At 38.1% G+C, this 18,610-nt stretch overlaps 1 protein-coding gene across 4 annotated transcripts in view; it reads left to right on the forward strand.

Moving 5' to 3' along the window:
• Positions 1–18,610, forward strand: part of LOC126277931 (multidrug resistance-associated protein 1) — a 342,566-nt gene that overhangs the window by 206,520 nt on the left and 117,436 nt on the right. For 2 of the 4 annotated variants that reach the window (XM_049977509.1, XM_049977510.1), the window contains exons 9-13: positions 2,413–2,607; positions 5,625–5,799; positions 6,834–7,002; positions 13,584–13,873; positions 18,078–18,224. In XM_049977509.1, coding sequence (XP_049833466.1) covers positions 2,413–2,607; positions 5,625–5,799; positions 6,834–7,002; positions 13,584–13,873; positions 18,078–18,224 — 976 coding nt within the window. The remainder of the gene's footprint in view (positions 1–2,412; positions 2,608–5,624; positions 5,800–6,833; positions 7,003–13,583; positions 13,874–18,077; positions 18,225–18,610) is intronic. The other 2 variants (XM_049977512.1, XM_049977511.1) reach the window with 1 other exon arrangement.

Raw genomic sequence — 18,610 nt, forward strand, 5'->3', positions numbered from 1 at the left:
GACCATTGCTTTTCACAGTATATATAAATGACCTAGTAGATAGTGTCAGAAGTTCCATGCTGCTTTTCGCGGATGATGCTGTAGTATATAGAGACATTGCAGCATTAGAAAATTGTAGCGAAATGCAGGAAGATCTGCAGCGGATAGGCACTTGGTGCAGGGAGTGGCAACTGACCCTTAACATAGACAAATGTAATGTATTGCGAATACATAGAAACAAGGCTCCTTTATTGTATGATTATATGATAGCGAAACAAACACTGGTAGCAGTTCCTTCTGTAAAATATCTGGGAGTATGCGTGCGGATCGATTTGAAGTGGAATGATCATATAGAGTTAATTGTTGGTAAGGCAGGTACCAGGTTGAGATTCATTGGGAGAGTCCTTAGAAAATGGAGTCCATCAACAAAGGAGGTGGCTTACAAAACACTCGTTCGACCTATACTCGAGTATTGCTCATCAGTGTGGGATCCGTACCAGGTCGTGTTGACAGAGGAGATAGAGAAGATCCAAAGAAGAGTGGTGCATTTCGTCACAGGGTTATTTGGTAACTGTGATAGCATTATGGAGACGTTTAGCAAACTCAAGTGGCAGACGCGGCAAGAGAGGCGCTCTGCATCGCAGTGTAGCTTGCTCGCCAGGTTTCGAGAGGGTGCGTTTCTGGATGAGGTATCAAATATATTGTTTCCCCCTACTTATACCTCCCGAGGAGATAACAAATGTAAAATTAGAGAGATTAGAGTGCGCACGGAGGCTTTCAGACAGTTGTTCTTCCCACGAACCATACACGACTGGAACAGGAAAGGGAGGTAATGACAGTGGCACGTAAAGTGCCCTCGGCCACACACCGTTGTGTGGCTTGTGGAGTATAAATGTAAATGTAGATCAGTGAGTGTAGGTTTTCCTGACTACTTTGTACAAATGCCCACATAAATGACAAAAGCTCAAAAAATGGATATACTGCTATTAGGTGCATCATCCTGATAACATGTGCCACTTGGCTGGTTATATCAGCAGCAAACTCGCTGTAGCAGGTGGCATGTTATTTGATGTTTTGTCTTTAATTAAATATATTTTGTAAGCATGTACATCAACAGGCAGCAGTGAGTACCAGGATAATCAAACTGTAATGGAAACACTTTTTAATTAAAAACTTTCCATGAAGGTGACTCAAAGGCTGGTGTTTAGCTATAGTGGTTGTCATATAGCCATCTCCTGACTTTTAACTTAATATAGTATTTACCAGTTTTTCACTTTCACAGTGATATGTTTGTTACAAAACATGTGTTGATAAGAAAATTGAATTCCTTTGTTGTTTGTGTTAGTTCCTTTGTTTGTGATATTTTAATGATGTATGTGGTGGCAGAAACAGAAAATTTTTACAGTCTTTGAGACAACAACCTGAATTTAAAATAACCTTTATCAAAGCAACATTGTAATGAATATATGTTAAATATATGCTGTGTTTTATGAATGACTAAATCAATAAGTGTTATAAACACCAGTGTGTGGAAACTTGAAGGAAGACTAAAATTTAACGCCCCACCTGTGACGAGGAACACCCATTCAGATTGGGGAAGAAAATTATTCGTATCCTTTTCGAAGGAATCATTGTGTTACTTGCACAAGTGATTTAGGGGGACATAGAAAATCTGTCAGCTTGCCTGAATGGAAAATTGCATTCTCCTGAACAAAATTAAGAGTCTTTCCCCATGGCATCATTCATTCAGTGTAAGGAAAGACACATTTTTTTTTATATAGTTTGCATTGCTGAACAGTTAATACACACACATCAGCAGGATGACAAGAATGGTAATTTTTCAGTGTTTCAAAGGCCGTGGCACAGTTGTCAAAACCTTGTTTGTCTCTCGTCAACTGCTCAGTGTATCATCTACATATTTAACAACCATTTGCTCTTGCTGACTCTTTTTATTTCTCCAGGTCTTTCTAATATTACATTTATCGGTACTGTAATTTAATGATGCATGCAGAACGGTTCCTAGGACATAGCAGCAAAGGCCACCTGCCCATTAGATTAAGAATCCAGCATTGCATGTGCCTCTGCTAAGGTTTGCTTAGGTAGTTCCTGACACTGCTTTTCGAAAACACAGTCTGACAGTGAGACATGAAGTGGACTGCAAATTAACACTGTCCTAATCAGGTTGCAGAAATAATTTTTATGGATGTAGGATGAAAGTGCTACATTTACCTATTGTGAGGGTGAGAGAGATGTGCATGCTGCCTTTAGTAAACAGATGGATACTCCCACCCTTGCAGTGTGTGTGTGTGTGTGTGTGTGTGTGTGTGTGTGTGTGTGTGTGTGTGTGTGTGTGTGTGTGTGTGTGAGTGTGATCGTCTTTGTTTTGATATTATTCTTGGAGTTTTGTGTAAAACAATCTTTTTGTTGTTCCAGTGCTCGTGCTCCCAAAGCATCATTTCACAAAAATGCTGCTAGTGTTGACTTTGTGGGAACACAATCTTCTAAAAAGAAATACCAGGCGTCTATCCTACCAGCTATTTGCAAGGCATTTGGTCCTACATTTATTTTTGGTGCATGCCTCAAATTCGTACAAGATGTTCTCATGTTTGCGAATCCCCAGATATTGAAGTAAGTTTGCTTTTCAGTTATCTACATGTTAATGTAATCCATATAATGGTGCAACAAAGTTCATTTTGAAACCATACATCTAACATAATTAGATACCAGTTATCAGAAATTATGAATCATTTTCAGAAATTATGAATCTTTTTCATAAAATACATATGCTTTTATTAAAAATGGTGATTAAGCTGTAAACATAATTTCAAACAGTTTGAAAGTATACTACATTGCAATTAAAAATGTTTATTAGACATTTGTCATGTGTGCTACTGTGGTGTCACATTGTCAGCTGCACTTTGGTTGAGGCTCATATAACATAAGCAGACAGATAGCACATGTAAAAAACATTACTTGCTGTTTTAAAATTGAATTAAAAATAGTCTTGATTAAAATATTTGTTGGCAGTGGTAACCCATTTTGATCAAAAGTCATGATCATCGGACTATATATATTAGATGATGGCAGGCAATGGTAATGAACAGAGCAGGTATCAAGGATGCGCAATAGTTGAAGTTTCTGGTAATTGTTGATAATACTTTACCAGATTTTGAAAAATAAGACAATGGTGCCACATGTATTGTTTGAGCAAAAGCCACAGTGCAGGACTTGTCTCTAAACACAAATGGTTTGTGGAATAAATCCTGCCAAAAGAATCTAAGCAACACACTTGATACATTTCTTTTAACATGTTCCAAAATTTGAGTTTTGTTGTTTACATATATCTACATTAGGAGTAATTTCCTCTTACTCCAACAACTGAAGAAAGTTTCTCAGGTGAAATAAGCATACCCCTTAGTAAAAATTAGTACTACTGTTCTGCAGGACTCTCTCTGGTCCATTTGTTGCCACTGTTGTGGCTATCAGTGACATGTGACATGTCCCATTGTGTGCCACGCATTTTTATATCCCTTGATAAGAGTACATGTGAAACACTTCGCACTGCATTTAATTGTTTTGCAGCCAACATACTTGTTTGTAATTCAGACAACACCCAACAGCTTCTCGCAGTTTCAGACTGACGAATTCATATAGATGCCTAATTGCCTAATTGGACTGGGAAGAACATACCATAGAATTTGCTAAAAGATCGTAGTGGTATCCCACCACATGTAGAACCTGAGAGATGTGTATAGTAGTAATTATCTATGTACGACATATTTTGGGTCTTTCAGTGACATGTCTCATATGGGTTACGTAGATGACATTTGTCGCAGTTCGTAGTAATAGACGGCAAATCATCAAGTAAAACTGAAGTGATATCAGGTGTTCCCCAGGGAAGCGTCCTGGGACCTCTACTGTTCCTGATCTATAAAATTGACCTGGGTGACAATCTGAGCAGTTCTCTTAGACTGTTCGCAGATGATGCTGTAATTTACCGTCTAGTAAGGCCATCCGAAGACCAGTATCAGCTGCAAAGCGATTTAGAAAAGATTGCTGTATGGTGTGTCAGGTGGCAGTTGACGCTAAATAACGAAAAGTGTGAGATGATCCACATGAGTTCCAAAAGAAATCCGTTGGAATTCGATTACTCGATAAATAGTACAATTCTCAAGGCTGTCAATTCAAGTAAGTACCTGGGTGTTAAAATTACGAACAACTTCAGTTGGAAGGACCACATAGATAATATTGTCGGGAAGGCGAGCCAAAGGTTGTGTTTCATTGGCAGGACACTTAGAAGATGCAACAAGTCCACTAAAGAGACAGCTTACACTCCACTCGTTCGTCCTCTGTTAGAATATTGCTGCGCGGTGTGGGATCCTTACCAGGTGGGATTGACGGAGGACATCGAAAGGGTGCAAAAAAGGGCAGCTCGTTTTCTATTATCGCGTTATAGGGGAGAGAGTGTGGCAGATATGATACACGAGTTGGGATGGAAGTCATTACAGCATAGACGTTTTTTGTCGCGGCGAGACCTTTTTACGAAATTTCAGTCACCAACTTTCTCTTCCGAATGCGAAAATATTTTGTTGAGCCCAACCTACATAGGTAGGAATGATCATCAAAATAAAATAAGAGAAATCAGAGCTCGAACAGAAAGGTTTAGGTGTTCGTTTTTCCCGCTTGCTGTTCGGGAGTGGAATAGTAGAGAGATAGTATGATTATGGTTCGATGAACCCTCTGCCAAGCACTTAAATGTGAATTGCAGAGTAGTCATGTAGATGTAGATGTAGATGTAGATGCCTCTCATAAAACATGTCCATATAATATTAAATGCTGCCCCCATGGAGCATTGTTACCTTACTTTTAACAGGCTTGGAACAAAACAGTTGTGACTCTTTATAATTATATCTCGGCACTCTTTGTCACTAACATTATTGAAGAACGTGTTGCTGTGGAAGCAGATCACAAAACAGTACCAGACATAAGGCAAATATTGACATCCCAAGGCACAAGTTAGTGAGAACAGGAAACTGCCACAAAGTGTAAGCTTTCAAAATTGTTGGTGTTTTGCTGTTTCAAAATAAAAATATTGATTTTGGCTAATATAAAAACTGTGTTTTCACTTACAAAAAATTCTTATTTTCACAATGAAAATGGTTACTGTGATCTTTCATTTGATCTGAACAATGTTATTTTTAGTATTTAAGATTGTAGCTGTATCCTTGGATTTGACTAGGCCACTGTTATGTATTTCTGCAAAGCTTATTTTGGGTAAAATAGTCAGTGTTTATAAATAAGGATTTAAGGTTGCCCGTAAGCTGCAACTTCATTGGGACAATGCACTGTCTAACAGTTTATATATAATGTTCAGAGCTGTAAGTTGAGGAACGAACCACAAAGGTGTTCAGAATAATGTAACAAATAATTTTAATTTGATTTAGAACTGTAGTAACACAGTCTCAGCAATCATTTTTTAAACTTTCAGTGTGATCCTCCATGACTTACTACCTGACAACACACAGTTTGGATTAGTTTGTAACTCGTAATGTTTAAATTTTTACAGCAGTGTTTTGAAAGTTAGTGTTATGTGAAATATTTGTAAACCTAAACTTTCTCACCCATTCTGCTTGATATGTTCTCAGGTTGCTCATCTCCTTCGTGGAAGGAAATGAGCCTATGTGGAAGGGATACACTTACGCAGGTCTTATGTTTGGAACAGCAGCAGTGCAAACACTGGTGCTGGCACAGTACTTTCATCGTATGTTCATCGTTGGACTCCGTGTCAGAACTGCAGTGATAGCAGCAGTTTACAGAAAAGTAAGAAGCAACTATTTTGTTTTTTATGTTGTTGCACAAATCGTCCTTTCTTTAAGAACAGATGTTTGCCATGAAAAAGTGAGTTAAAGTAGAATTTAAGTCCTGTGAAGAAACAAAGTTTCTACTGGTGCACTGTACTTTTAATATTGATGTTATTGTAAATACTGAAATTTTATTCATCCATATGTGGAGACCAGGCGGACAGCTAGAGGAGTGGGTGGTTTTAGTTCAGCTTTAGCATTATATGAACCCTGTCATGGACAATACAAAAATATCTTCCACATCATCAAATTTTATATGTACTTGCATATTTCCCCTTAGAAATTACATAAACTCACTATGAGAAACACCAATTTACAAAAATAATGAAAATAGAAAGTAAAAAACACATACTTTCAAATGCATGTAGCCGCAGGCCGGCAAGTTCGTTAATCTTCCATCAGAGTGAGTGGAAGAAAATGGATGCCAGTTAACTTCTAATGTTCATTTTGTTTATGATCCGTAGATTAGCTGACTGACTGCCTGCTCATGCAAACAAAAGTCCATGATAGTTAATACACAGTAAAACAACAGTAACTACAGCTGTTTGGAGTCAAAAAGTTGTGTAGGCTCAGAAAAGCCATCATATTTTTTATACTTTGCAAGAGAATTACAATATCTTACAGATAGTGGCAAGCAGGATTTTTGTTCATTAAATACTTAAGACATGAAAATATGAAAGGATACTGAAGATCACTTCAGAAATTGATATGAGAAAATACTCCAGGAAGAATTTGGTGTGATAAAGATGTGGAAGCCTCTCCCATTCAGAGGAGGCGGCGACTACTTAAGGCACATGGAGCACTGGTGGAGCTTGCAGTTTAAGCAACTGCAGGCTTCAATTATGTGTAGTATCAATCTTATATAAAACTGTTCAAATTATCTTGAGAGCTCTTGTTCTTTTGCTAGTGAAAGTAAGCATATACGCTCTCTTTCTCTTTTGTATCTTCACAAATGTTATGTTCTCATTTATTGATTTATTTTTTTGTTTAAAGGCACTTCGTATGTCAAACTCGGCAAGAAAGGAATCAACAGTTGGAGAAATTGTTAATTTGATGTCAGTGGATGCCCAGAAACTAATGGATCTTACCACCTATCTGAATATGATTTGGTCTGCTCCTTTACAGATCGCACTAGCCCTGTATTTTCTCTGGGATATCTTAGGTAAGCAAACAGTTCATTTTCTCTGTATACACACATCTAAATTGACTAGATATAGACACTAATAAAGATCTCCATTACTTATTTGGATTTGTCTAAATTGCAAGAAATCAAACGGTCAGTCTCTGACACTCATGCAAGTTTCCTTGAATCTTGTTCATTAGAAAACTCGCGTGCCTTCTTGGCTGCTTGAAGTTCTATTACACATGGGCAGTGTGGAAAAAGATATGTGACAAACCATAATAAGATAGGATCATATTGCTACTGAGGAAAAAGCAAGAACGTGAACGCAATTTCAGAAACGTTATACGCATTCTTTGGACTGTCCTTTTCCAGGACTGACATGAAAAATAACAAAAATTACAGTAATGATATTTAATAACAAATGCTTTAAGATGAAGTAAAAAAAAGTAAGAAAACCACAAGGGAAGTGAAGGTTTTACTATTTATGCAATTACTGAAATAGTTATAAAATGTAAGAAACACTGCAGAAAAGAAAAGTGCTAGAAAGAAAGGAAAAAAAAAGTTTTTCTGCAGTTTCAGATTTCAGTTGTTTTGTGGAGAAGGTTCTAGATGGACACAAGATCATAAGCATTGTGTATATATTGTCAATGATGTGCCGCTCTGACATCTACTGTGACCGATGGAACGCAGTCACTTTCTGTTTAGAGAATGCCTGGATTGTACTTACAATGCAGAACTATGTCATAGACAACACTTGGCAAAGAGTGAGAGAAATTTCTCCATGTTCATTGCTTGAGGACTACATTTAATCTTTACAGAAACACACCAACAAAAACATTTGAGAGAGAGCTTATACAGTAGGTATGAAGATTCTTTAATTTAGGTAGGAAAAAGCTTAACCTTAATTTTCAGTTTTCAGAACTGTTAAGAAGGTGAGCAAAGGGCCAGAGAAAACTTCAATCAAATTACATAAATGAAATCAAGCTACATAAATAAATAAAATAAATAAGTCAAATTACATAAGTCAAATAATATAATTGCCATGTATGAAAATCAATAAATGTAAATACTGATAGTTGTGTGTAATGCCTTCTGTTAACTTCAAATTTAAGCTATTGGTGTTTGTGCAACCTCAGCTGTCAAAAATATAAAATCCGTATATTCATAGACAGAGCGAGGTGGCGCAGTGGTTAGCACACTGGACTCGCATTCGGGAGGACGATGGTTCAATCCTGCATTCGGCCATCCTGATTTAGGTTTTCAATGATTTCCCTAAATTGCTCCAGGCAAAGGCTGGGAGGTTCCTTTGAAAGGGCATGACCGATTTCCTTCCCCATCCTTCTCTAATCCGATGAGACCGATGACCTCGCTGTTTGGTCTCTTCCCCCAAACAACACTAATACACTAGATATTCATACAAACACAACCTAATGTTAGAAATAAAGTCTCCCCCTCCCCCTCCCCCCCCCTCCCCCCCCCCCCCTTCCCAAGACTAGCGCAGGTATAGAAGCAGTATTTAGTAGTGTGATCCTACTTCATGGATAATGCATATGAGGTTGGAATCACTTTCCGAATATTGTTGCTGGTGAGTGTGACGTCGGTAAAAAGCACGAGAATATATAGTCATTACTTCTTGCGACAATGTTTTTAAAGGTATGAAAATGTATTATAGTAATTAATTGTGGCAGACTATAAGTGGTAAAGAGAGCTAGCATATATTTCTCAGGGAATTATTCTTGTCCTGCATTTCGTGTGGACAGAGCTATTCACAGCCTCAGCTGTTAGAGGACTACAGTTGTACTTCATACTTTATTCAGAGATGTTACCTTTCGTCATGTGAAGTTGACTGCGTGTTCTTGGTTTGGACATTAGCTGTTGCTGTTGTTATTTCTGTTTAGATAACACCATAATAGTTTCAAAAATGTGGAATAATACATTGGACATTGCCTATAATAATGTGTTCTATTACTTCAAACAGTGATACCCATCTTATTACATCATATCATACCAAGGTTACCTACATCTGTAAAAGGTTTTCTGAAGATCTGTTATTGACTAAAATGCACACCCAACTTGTTTCACATTGTTTCCTTGTTAAAACATTTTGATGTCTTAACACTGAATAGTAAATTTATGGAGTTCTGGAAAATGATGTATGTCTTCCAAATCTGCACTCGTGGGAATGGGATGGATGGGAGATGTAGCATCTAGTAAGTGTGGCACTGTAAGTTATTACCTACAGTGTATTTAAACAAAACAAACCTTCCAAAACATGAGTACAATAGACTGGAACAAAATTAGCATTTAAAAACAGGTTAAAAAAATCGTCATAAATTTCTTTTATTAAATATTGCCATAATCCATATGCAAGTTTCATGTTTAGCTTTTATCAGTGATAGATGCTTTCTGAGCAAGGCTGAGAGGCTGATCACATTCCAATCAAGTATTGGCCTTATGGTTGTGTACAAACAGCAACCCATGTAACCACCATACATAATGTGTTAATGTGGAATTAAAATTTTATTTCCTGTAATATCCTGCTAGTACTATACAGAGTGGTCAGAAATTCCTGTTACAAATTTCTAGGACATGTAGAGGGTAGTGAATATGTAACACTTCGAATAGGAACCCGTGTCCGGGATCGGATAGTATCGTTTCCATTCTATGACAGTTTCACTTCAGATGTGTACCTCGTCAACATTTGCTAATGCAAGAGAAATGTCTGAGAGTTCCCTGTATTGGTATGCAACAGGATTACACAACAACGTGCACTACGTCAAACGATCCCCATATGTCACTTACTGTCTGCTTTGCTGTGAGACTGAGTCAATAGCTGTGCATCCCCGATAGAGGAAACATGGTTCAGTACACGTTTTCGGAATACACATACATGCTCCTTGTGTATGCTGAAGCCGGAGGTAACGTAAGACGTGCTAGTTGACTGTATCACGAAAGTTTTCCATATCACATCCCATCGCACAAACTGTTTGTCCAAGTTATACTGTGTCTATGAGGAACACTTACCTTCACCGTGAGTAGGAAGAACTGTGATGCTCCACAGCGATGCCGCACTCCCGAATTTGAAGGTGGTGTACTCTGTTGCATTGAAGATAGCGCATCCATGAGTTCGCGAACAATTGCATGTGCAATGGCTGTTAGTCACAGTACCATCTAGGACGTCCTGCATGATCAACAATTACATCCGTACCACTTGCAAAGGGTACACACTATGGGTCCAGCAGACTTTCCACATGTCGCCTTTCGCACATGGTTCCTGCATCATTACGTCGACGCGTCCCTGTTTCCACATAAAGTTATCTTCACAGATGAATGTAGGTTCACAAGGGATTGTGTTCTGAATGCTCGAAATAGCCATGTCTGGGCGGATGAAACCCTCATGCCACATATGTTCAGGGATTTCAAGGCAGGTTTGTAATTAATGTTTGGGCAGGTATTCTGGATGGTCATGTGATTGGACCATACCTTCTTCCATACAGGCTCACGGGTCCTTCATACTTTGTCTTCCTACAACACCTAATGGACCCATTCTCGGAAGCTGTGCCATTGAATGTCCATCAGGAAATGTTGTTTCAGCATGATGGAGTACCACCTCACTTTTCACTGGCTGTCTGGAGACATCTCCATAGATGATATGGTAAAAGATGGATGGTGGTCCAACCACATGGCTGGCATGGTCGCCGGATTTAACCCTTATGGATTACATCTAGTGGAGTCGTATTAAGAGCTTAATTTATGAGGCTCCTGTAGAGACAGAGGAAGATCTGCTGGTACGAGCTCTGGCCGCTGCACAAGACATTGAAGACACACCAGGTGCGATAGAGAGAGTGTACCAGAACATGCTTCATAGAGAGAGTGTACCAGAACATGCTTCATAGAGAGAGTGTACCAGAACATGCTTCATAGAGAGAGTGTACCAGAACATGCTTCATAGAGAGAGTGTACCAGAACATGCTTCATAGAGAGAGTGTACCAGAACATGCTTCATAGAGAGAGTGTACCAGAACATGCTTCATAGAGAGAGTGTACCAGAACATGCTTCATAGAGAGAGTGTACCAGAACATGCTTCATAGAGAGAGAGTGTACCAGAACATGCTTCATAGAGAGAGAGTGTACCAGAACATGCTTCATAGAGAGAGTGTACCAGAACATGCTTCATAGAGAGAGTGAGTGTACCGGAACATGCTTCATAGAGAGAGAGTGAGTGTACCGGAACATGCTTCATAGAGAGAGTGAGTGTACCGGAACATGCTTCATAGAGAGAGAGTGAGTGTACCGGAACATGCTTCATAGAGAGAGAGTGAGTGTACCGGAACATGCTTCATAGAGAGAGAGAGAGTGTACCGGAACATGCTTCATAGAGAGAGAGAGTGTACCGGAACATGCTTCATAGAGAGAGAGAGTGTACCGGAACATGCTTCATAGAGAGAGAGAGTGTACCGGAACATGCTTCATAGAGAGAGAGAGTGTACCGGAACATGCTTCATAGAGAGAGAGAGTGTACCGGAACATGCTTCATAGAGAGAGAGAGTGTACCAGAACATGCTTCAGAGGTACAATGTGAGTAACAACGCTGGTGGTCGTCACATTGAGCCGCTGTTGTAAGGCATTGGTACTTTGCGGCTGGTGCCGTAGATGATGGTTTCTTGTTGTTGTCGACTTACGTAAACCATAAGGTGTGTGTTGTAATGCAAATGCGTAAGTAATAACGGAATGAGTCAGTATTCTTTTCAAATGGATTGCAACAATTGTACTGGGTCACGCCTAAGTACATTTCTCATGTGAGTGTGGATGAGATAATCATCTGCATTGAAATTGTTGTAGAATGGAAACGATAAGTTTTTGGACATGGGTTTGTATTCAAAATGTTACCTACTCACTACCCTCTACATGTTGTAGAAGTTTGTAACTGGGATTTGCGACCACCCTGTATATCCATAGCAAAAAGTAAAACAAGAGGACTAGACATGTATGTTGCAATAATTACTCCTGTTTATAAGTCTCATATTTAACCACTACACAAACTTTGTTGGGACTACCTACTGTCTGTGCAGCTTGTGCATGTCACATTTACCATCCAATTGTGAATGACTGCACCAGGTAAAATTCCTGTGCTATCTTCACAAAAACAATATCACTTGTATTGTACTCTTGTTATTAACTGAGAAAAATCAATCAGTTACATGGCTTACACAAAGTTGGTGACATAACACATTTGTCTTGGACAATGCACTTTCATAGCAAGAATATTCTTTCTGGCTTATTTACCTGCCACCTCCCCTCCCCCATGCTACAGTTTGTGCAGGACAGAATGGAACTATGTGATATAAGACCATTTCACTATATCAAATGCTGGTGTAAAATACTTCACTTTTAAATGTAGTTGCAGTCAACTGCTGATACATCCACCTTCCATGTGAGATTTCCATCTACTTTTCTCTGAAAATTTGGTGTCATTCACTGCCTTTACAACTTTACAATACAGTCATTGTGATGGAGTAATGTAACCCCAAACAGAATCATGTCAGAAACTATTTTGTGTTACATTTCAGTGGAGTCAGAATATTAGCTGTGAGCCATTAACTCATTTCCACTGACACATTGTGTGCATCATTATTCATTTCTGATTTGAATCTCTAATGGTTATACATATATTTTCAGCAAATTAAACAGCTTTCAAGGTTTTGTAACTTAGTGTACCAAATGATTTAATGTGTTTGTAAAATAAATAGCTGAAATATGGTACCCTGAGGAGTGATCCAATGAAATGGAAGTTTCCATAACTCTTTTCTGGTTAATTTACGAATAACTTACTCAACTCATTTTGAATTTCTTCAGCCAGTCACTCTAAAGACCTCATTGTTACTGAGAAGTTACACTCACGTTCTTTCATGTGTGGGTGTATTGTGAGATGTGAATAACTTTACAGTATATTATTCACTGTTCCATAGCCATATCAGCTATAGTCTGTTACTATGAGGTCACACGACAGGCTGCAATAAAATACTACTACTGCTACACACATCTAAGAGTGATGACAATTTTGTCATTGTCTTCACTTGCCTCATGTATGTGAAAGATAATATGTTCACAATTATAATATGCACAGTACGGAAAAGAGACTTCCCAAACTGTTTTCCAACAGTGGCTGTTAAAATGTTCAGAATTGGTGAAATTTTGAGAAAAGATGTCACAAAATGTGCATGAAAAACCCCTATACAGTTTAAATTGCTTCTTTGTCAGTGAAATGGCAACTTGGACTGCCTAAAAATTCAGAAATGAGGTGAACATGTACTTGCTAAAATGTGCTCACACTCTGTCATTAAGTGTTACACTATACTTAAGGCTAATTTGTTCTTGTATTATAATGCATCTGTAAACTTAATTGTGTAAAACTGAAGCAGTCTAGCCAGTCTTGACTGGTTAATGGTATAACTATGGTAATTAATGGTAAATGGTAATAGTGTTTAATCTACTAAGATCACAGGTTATCTTGATCTGTGTGTCTGTGTGTACTTTTTCCCATCTAGGTTTCATTACTGTTGTAAACCAGTAATTTTTATAAACATTAAATTTAAACATATTTGGTTTCTGAATACAGGTCCATCCGTGCTTGCTGGTCTCGCAGTCATGATAATCATGATACCACTTAATGCCTATGTAGCAAATAGAGTAAAAACACTTCAAATGCGTCAAATGAAATATAAAGATGAAAGGGTAAAACTTATGAATGAAGTCCTAAATGGGATGAAAGTTTTAAAACTGTATGCTTGGGAGCCATCATTTGAACAAGAGGTTTCAAGAATAAGAAACAAAGAAATCAAAGTACTGAAGCAATTGGCATATCTCAATGCAATAACATCATTTATATGGTCCTGTGCTCCTTTCTTGGTAAGGCAACAAACATATTTAATTTATATATAACATCAGATAAATTTTCTAATACTTGATTTTTCTTTTTCTTTTTTTTTTATTTATTTATTTTTTCTTCTAACTTAACGTTCCTTTTACATTTATATTCAGGGAAAAGGATTCAAAATTTAAAAGTACTTGCTGAATACAGAAAGTTTTTCAGGCATTCACATGGTTTGGGCATATGCTATTGCATACTTTTGCTTGACATAAAATTATATGGTAGATAGTGGATAAATTTTCTCAAATGAACAGAAATGAAGTGGTAGGTGTGGAAATGTGTAAAAGTAAAGCTTGAGGTTCTTTGTATTTACCTTGCTGTCAAGATAATTGTCAATTGTTATAGCTTTATGAAAAGTGTATCACTTGTGAAAACCTTTTAACAGCATGCTGGTGCAGAATTAAATTGAAACTTCTTGCAAATGTGAACAGAGAGAATTAAGGATTGTGTGTACATGCAAAGATTGTACAGTAGATTCAAAGGGTCTTCTTCTTCACTGATTTACTCATTCACTGATCCATTAATCAGTGGATTCTGTTCCATAATGGCTGGTATGAAGCAGAACATTGTGGGAGTGGAATGATCTGTTACATATTACCACTTACAGTTCCAGCAGCATTTGGAAAGCGGTGTTCAATGTTTTCTTAAAAGGGATAATGTTTTTTTCTGAAGTGAATCAATAATAGCAGTAATGTGTGTTTTTGACCCATTAAAGCACATCAGCAGCACCACAATTATTAAAATTTTTAATAGAATTTTACGCACAATTCGGTAAGATGCTCTTAATATTACTTACCAAGTCAAAAAAGTTTTGAGTTTTTTTATCTGTATCTGTTTTTAATGAAGGTATGTACAGCTCTTTTTGTAGAAACGCTTTGTGGAATAGAAACTGTAAGACCACTCTAATACTGTATATATGGTTCTCGAGCGAGACATCTGATGTCACAGTGAAAACTCCACAATATTTCATCAGCGCAACTGGTCAACATTTTCAGGTGCGACGAACACACTGCTAAGGCATGACTATAGCCCCCCTATTTATGCCAGTCTTAGGCAGGAAGCGCGCATGCCTGGAGGCACCAAATTCGATGGCCAATAGTGGCGATATCAACTGATAGCTGGAAGGACAGCAACGCCACCTGCAAGACGAAGAACCAAAGACTTCAGCACATGCGCGGAGCCTGCCGCTGCTGGTCTGCGCTGCCATCGGCCACCCCAGCGACCTCTGTCAGAAGTCGCAAGCAAAATTGCATGTCTGCATTGGCGCGCAACCATCCTCCCGTTGTGAACAAAATACTTATTTTGCTGGGGAATCTTCATCCGTCGTGTTACCAATAGTACTCCTCTCTGCTCGATGCGACTTCAATATGGCCACTGCTGGATCCCAAGCAGTACTGAGCTGAAAGTCCGTGTGTCTGTTTACAAGATTCGTCAAGCTACGTATTCTGCTGCTTCCTTGATAACACTGTGCCAGTACGAACTTGTCAACGCGAGAATTTTGGTGTTGATAATTCATAGAATGGCCTGTACTGAGACAATGCTCGGCCACTGCAGACTTCTCTGGCTGCTCCAGACGAGTGTAGTATTGGTGTTCAGTACATCTCTCTTCTACAATGCGACAAGTTTGTCCGATGTTTGACTGCCGCAGCTACAAGGAAGCTCTGAGTTTTGCCGGCGGACGAAAGACACATCTAACTGTATACTACTTCAGTAATCTTCCTATTTTTGAAGAGTCACTGCTGAAGTATGGCAAGCTGACCATTCCCCTTTGTTCTTTGCCTTCTTCAGTTCCTCCCGTTGGGTAACCCGCTCTGGGTGTAAGGCACGGCGATTCTCCTGTTCGGAATATCCATTTTGTTGGAAAGTGGTACGCAGATCGAGTAGCTCATTGGATAAGCTGTCAGTCTGATGTGGCTCATGCTCTGTGAACCAACATCCTAAGTATGCCACTTTGTTGTGTAGGATGGTGACAGCTGGTGGCCTGTAAGTATAAGTCTGTGTGTGTTGGTTTACGGTACACTGCGTGACCTAATGTGCCATCTTCTTTTCTCCATACCAACATGTCCAGGAATGGGAGTTTGCTGTTTTTCTCCATCTCCATAGTGAACTTGATGCTGGGATGAAGCGAGTTAAGATGCTCAAGAAACACATTCAGCTTTGCACTGCCGTGAAGCCAGATAACAAAAGTGTCGTCCACATATTGCCAAAAACACACAGGTTTCAAATCTGATGACTGGAATGCTCTCTCCTCGAAGTCTTGAGACTTCCACTATCAGATATACTAATAAGTTTTGACGTAGTCTCACTTTTTACTAGCGTACCATTGCAGGAATTGTCGTTGCTCATTAGCGAGAACCTGAATGGGGACCTTTCAGACTTATTCCAACATATCCTCACCTCGATGTACTTTCTATTCAATGGACAGTGTGAAATGCTTGAGAGATTCTGCCAATTATAATATTCAAGAGAATAGCACCTGCTAAAAAGAGCCCAAACTTTTTGAAGAGATAAAGAAGTATTTTAGTAACATACTGTTTGCAGCATTGTATTCGTCACTCTCTCTTCAATAACTTCATTTTCTGACATGGTTAATAAAGTATTGGGTTTCAGACTTGTTGCTGTTGTTGAAATGAATGGTGCTACTATGTTACAGCAATTTTTGTCATGTGGAACAACAGTGCTATATGAAATTAAGCATGGAAGTGAGAAAACATTCACAAAAATGTTCGAACTTTTGAAGCAAGCTTATTAAGATAGTACTCTGTGTGAACGACAATTTTACAGATGATTCAGTTTAGAACTGGTCACCAATCAGATAGATAGTACTCAACTATCTTAACTGTAAGCAATGAAATTTAAAGAATCCATGCTTTTGATAGTGATAAGCATTGTTAGAGAATTTGCAGAAGTTGGACTGTTAGTTCGTCAAGAGATTTGAAGTGTAAACTTGAATGTGCATAAATGTACAATAAGTATGCTACAGGTTTGATGACAGAGATCAAAACAACATACAGTTAATGTTTGTGAGGAATTTCTTGAACAATCTGATAATCCAGTATATTCATGCCAAGGATCATGACAGGCAATGAATGTGGTTTACAGTTATAATATTGGGACAGAATCCAGTCATCACTGATGTCAGCAAAGGACTCTTGCAATGAAGGAACTATAAACAGTTTTGATCCTTTTTCTAAGTGATGCCCAGGTTTTCATTTTTATTTGTGTGAAAGTATTTATACACTATCAAAGTACACTTTTGTCATTAGAAATTGTATTTTGTTTTTGTTAATACTAGATTGTAACATATACTGCCCCCTCCCCCCCCCCCCCTCCCTTCCCACAAATGGTTTTTCTGTTTCATAGGTAGTCAGTCCAAACGAAGATAGTTGATGGGGTATTGCAAACAATATTGATTTACTGATTGTTACAAAACAATTGATAATTATTGCTTTTAGCAGTGATAAACTATGCTAGCTGTGTTTTTTTTTAGTCATGGATTAAATAATGAAATACTGGAATTGATCTTTTGTAACTCTGCTTATGAAAGAGTCGCAGCTTTAATGATTTTGAAGGAAATATCTGTCCTTGACTCAAAATAGCACACTGGATATTGTTTCAGATATCACATCAGCAACTTTGTTAATGCTGACCCTACGTATGCAGAAAATAGAAATTATTCCCATCATTTATGTAATTTGACTTTTATAACACAGCAATACATGCAAGTTTTAAGACACTTCTAACATTATCTTATGCTGATATCTCTTTTTTTTAGTGCAACAGTTACAGTGAATGACAGCAGCAGCAACAATCAATATGGAAATATATTTACTCCGAAGGTGTGGTGAAATTCAACAAATATTAATGAGAAACTTTTTCCACAGCTTGTGCAGACTTGGTGAAATTTTAAAGCTAAACAATTCATAAACTTGTCCTTATGAGTATATAAATTCTTGCATTACTATTCTGAAGTGAGCAAACTAAGAGAGCCAGTGAATGGTCCATAAACAATTAAAGATAGTCAAATTTGCAAATGTAAGTCATCAGCAATAAAACTCCAAAGAATATTTCACAGTTTAAGGACATGTTTGTGTGTTGTGGTTATTGGTTCAGGTTTACTATAAATTACACAAGTATTATGTGAATAATGTTCATTAAATGTTTTTATGACATGCATTTTAGGTATCCCTAACAACCTTTGCCACATACATTATGTGGGATGAGAAAAATGTTCTGGATCCTGAGAAGGCATTTGTATGCCTAACCCTGTTCAACATGATCCGTATGCCCCTGACCATGCTTCCTATGTTAATAGTGTTTGTCGTACAGGTGAGCCTGAACCAATCTTAGTTGTAGGCCTTCCCCACCATTATGCTTCTCTTTGCTTTTTCTTTGTTTCAATCTTTCTTTCTCTTTTTGATTTCTCATGGCACTGAATATGTCTTGGAATTGTTTCACACCACCCACATTTATGTTGGTTACAGGGGGGTGTTCATGGTTATGTGAAGGTTGTAGTAATGTGTAACACTTGCTTGTGCTTAAGGATTTGATTGGTAAAGTGGGAAAGATTTGTAACTTCTTTAGTTGGTTTTCTGATAGAGTACTGTACTATAATTCTTTACAGGGATTGGTTCGTTAAATGTGGGTAATGGTTGGAATATTCACAACATTAGTTTTGTACCTTAGTAATATCAGAAGAGTCCAACAACGTATTA

This window comes from Schistocerca gregaria, chromosome 6, assembly GCF_023897955.1.
Source record: "Schistocerca gregaria isolate iqSchGreg1 chromosome 6, iqSchGreg1.2, whole genome shotgun sequence".
NCBI classification, from domain to species: Eukaryota; Metazoa; Arthropoda; class Insecta; order Orthoptera; family Acrididae; genus Schistocerca; species Schistocerca gregaria.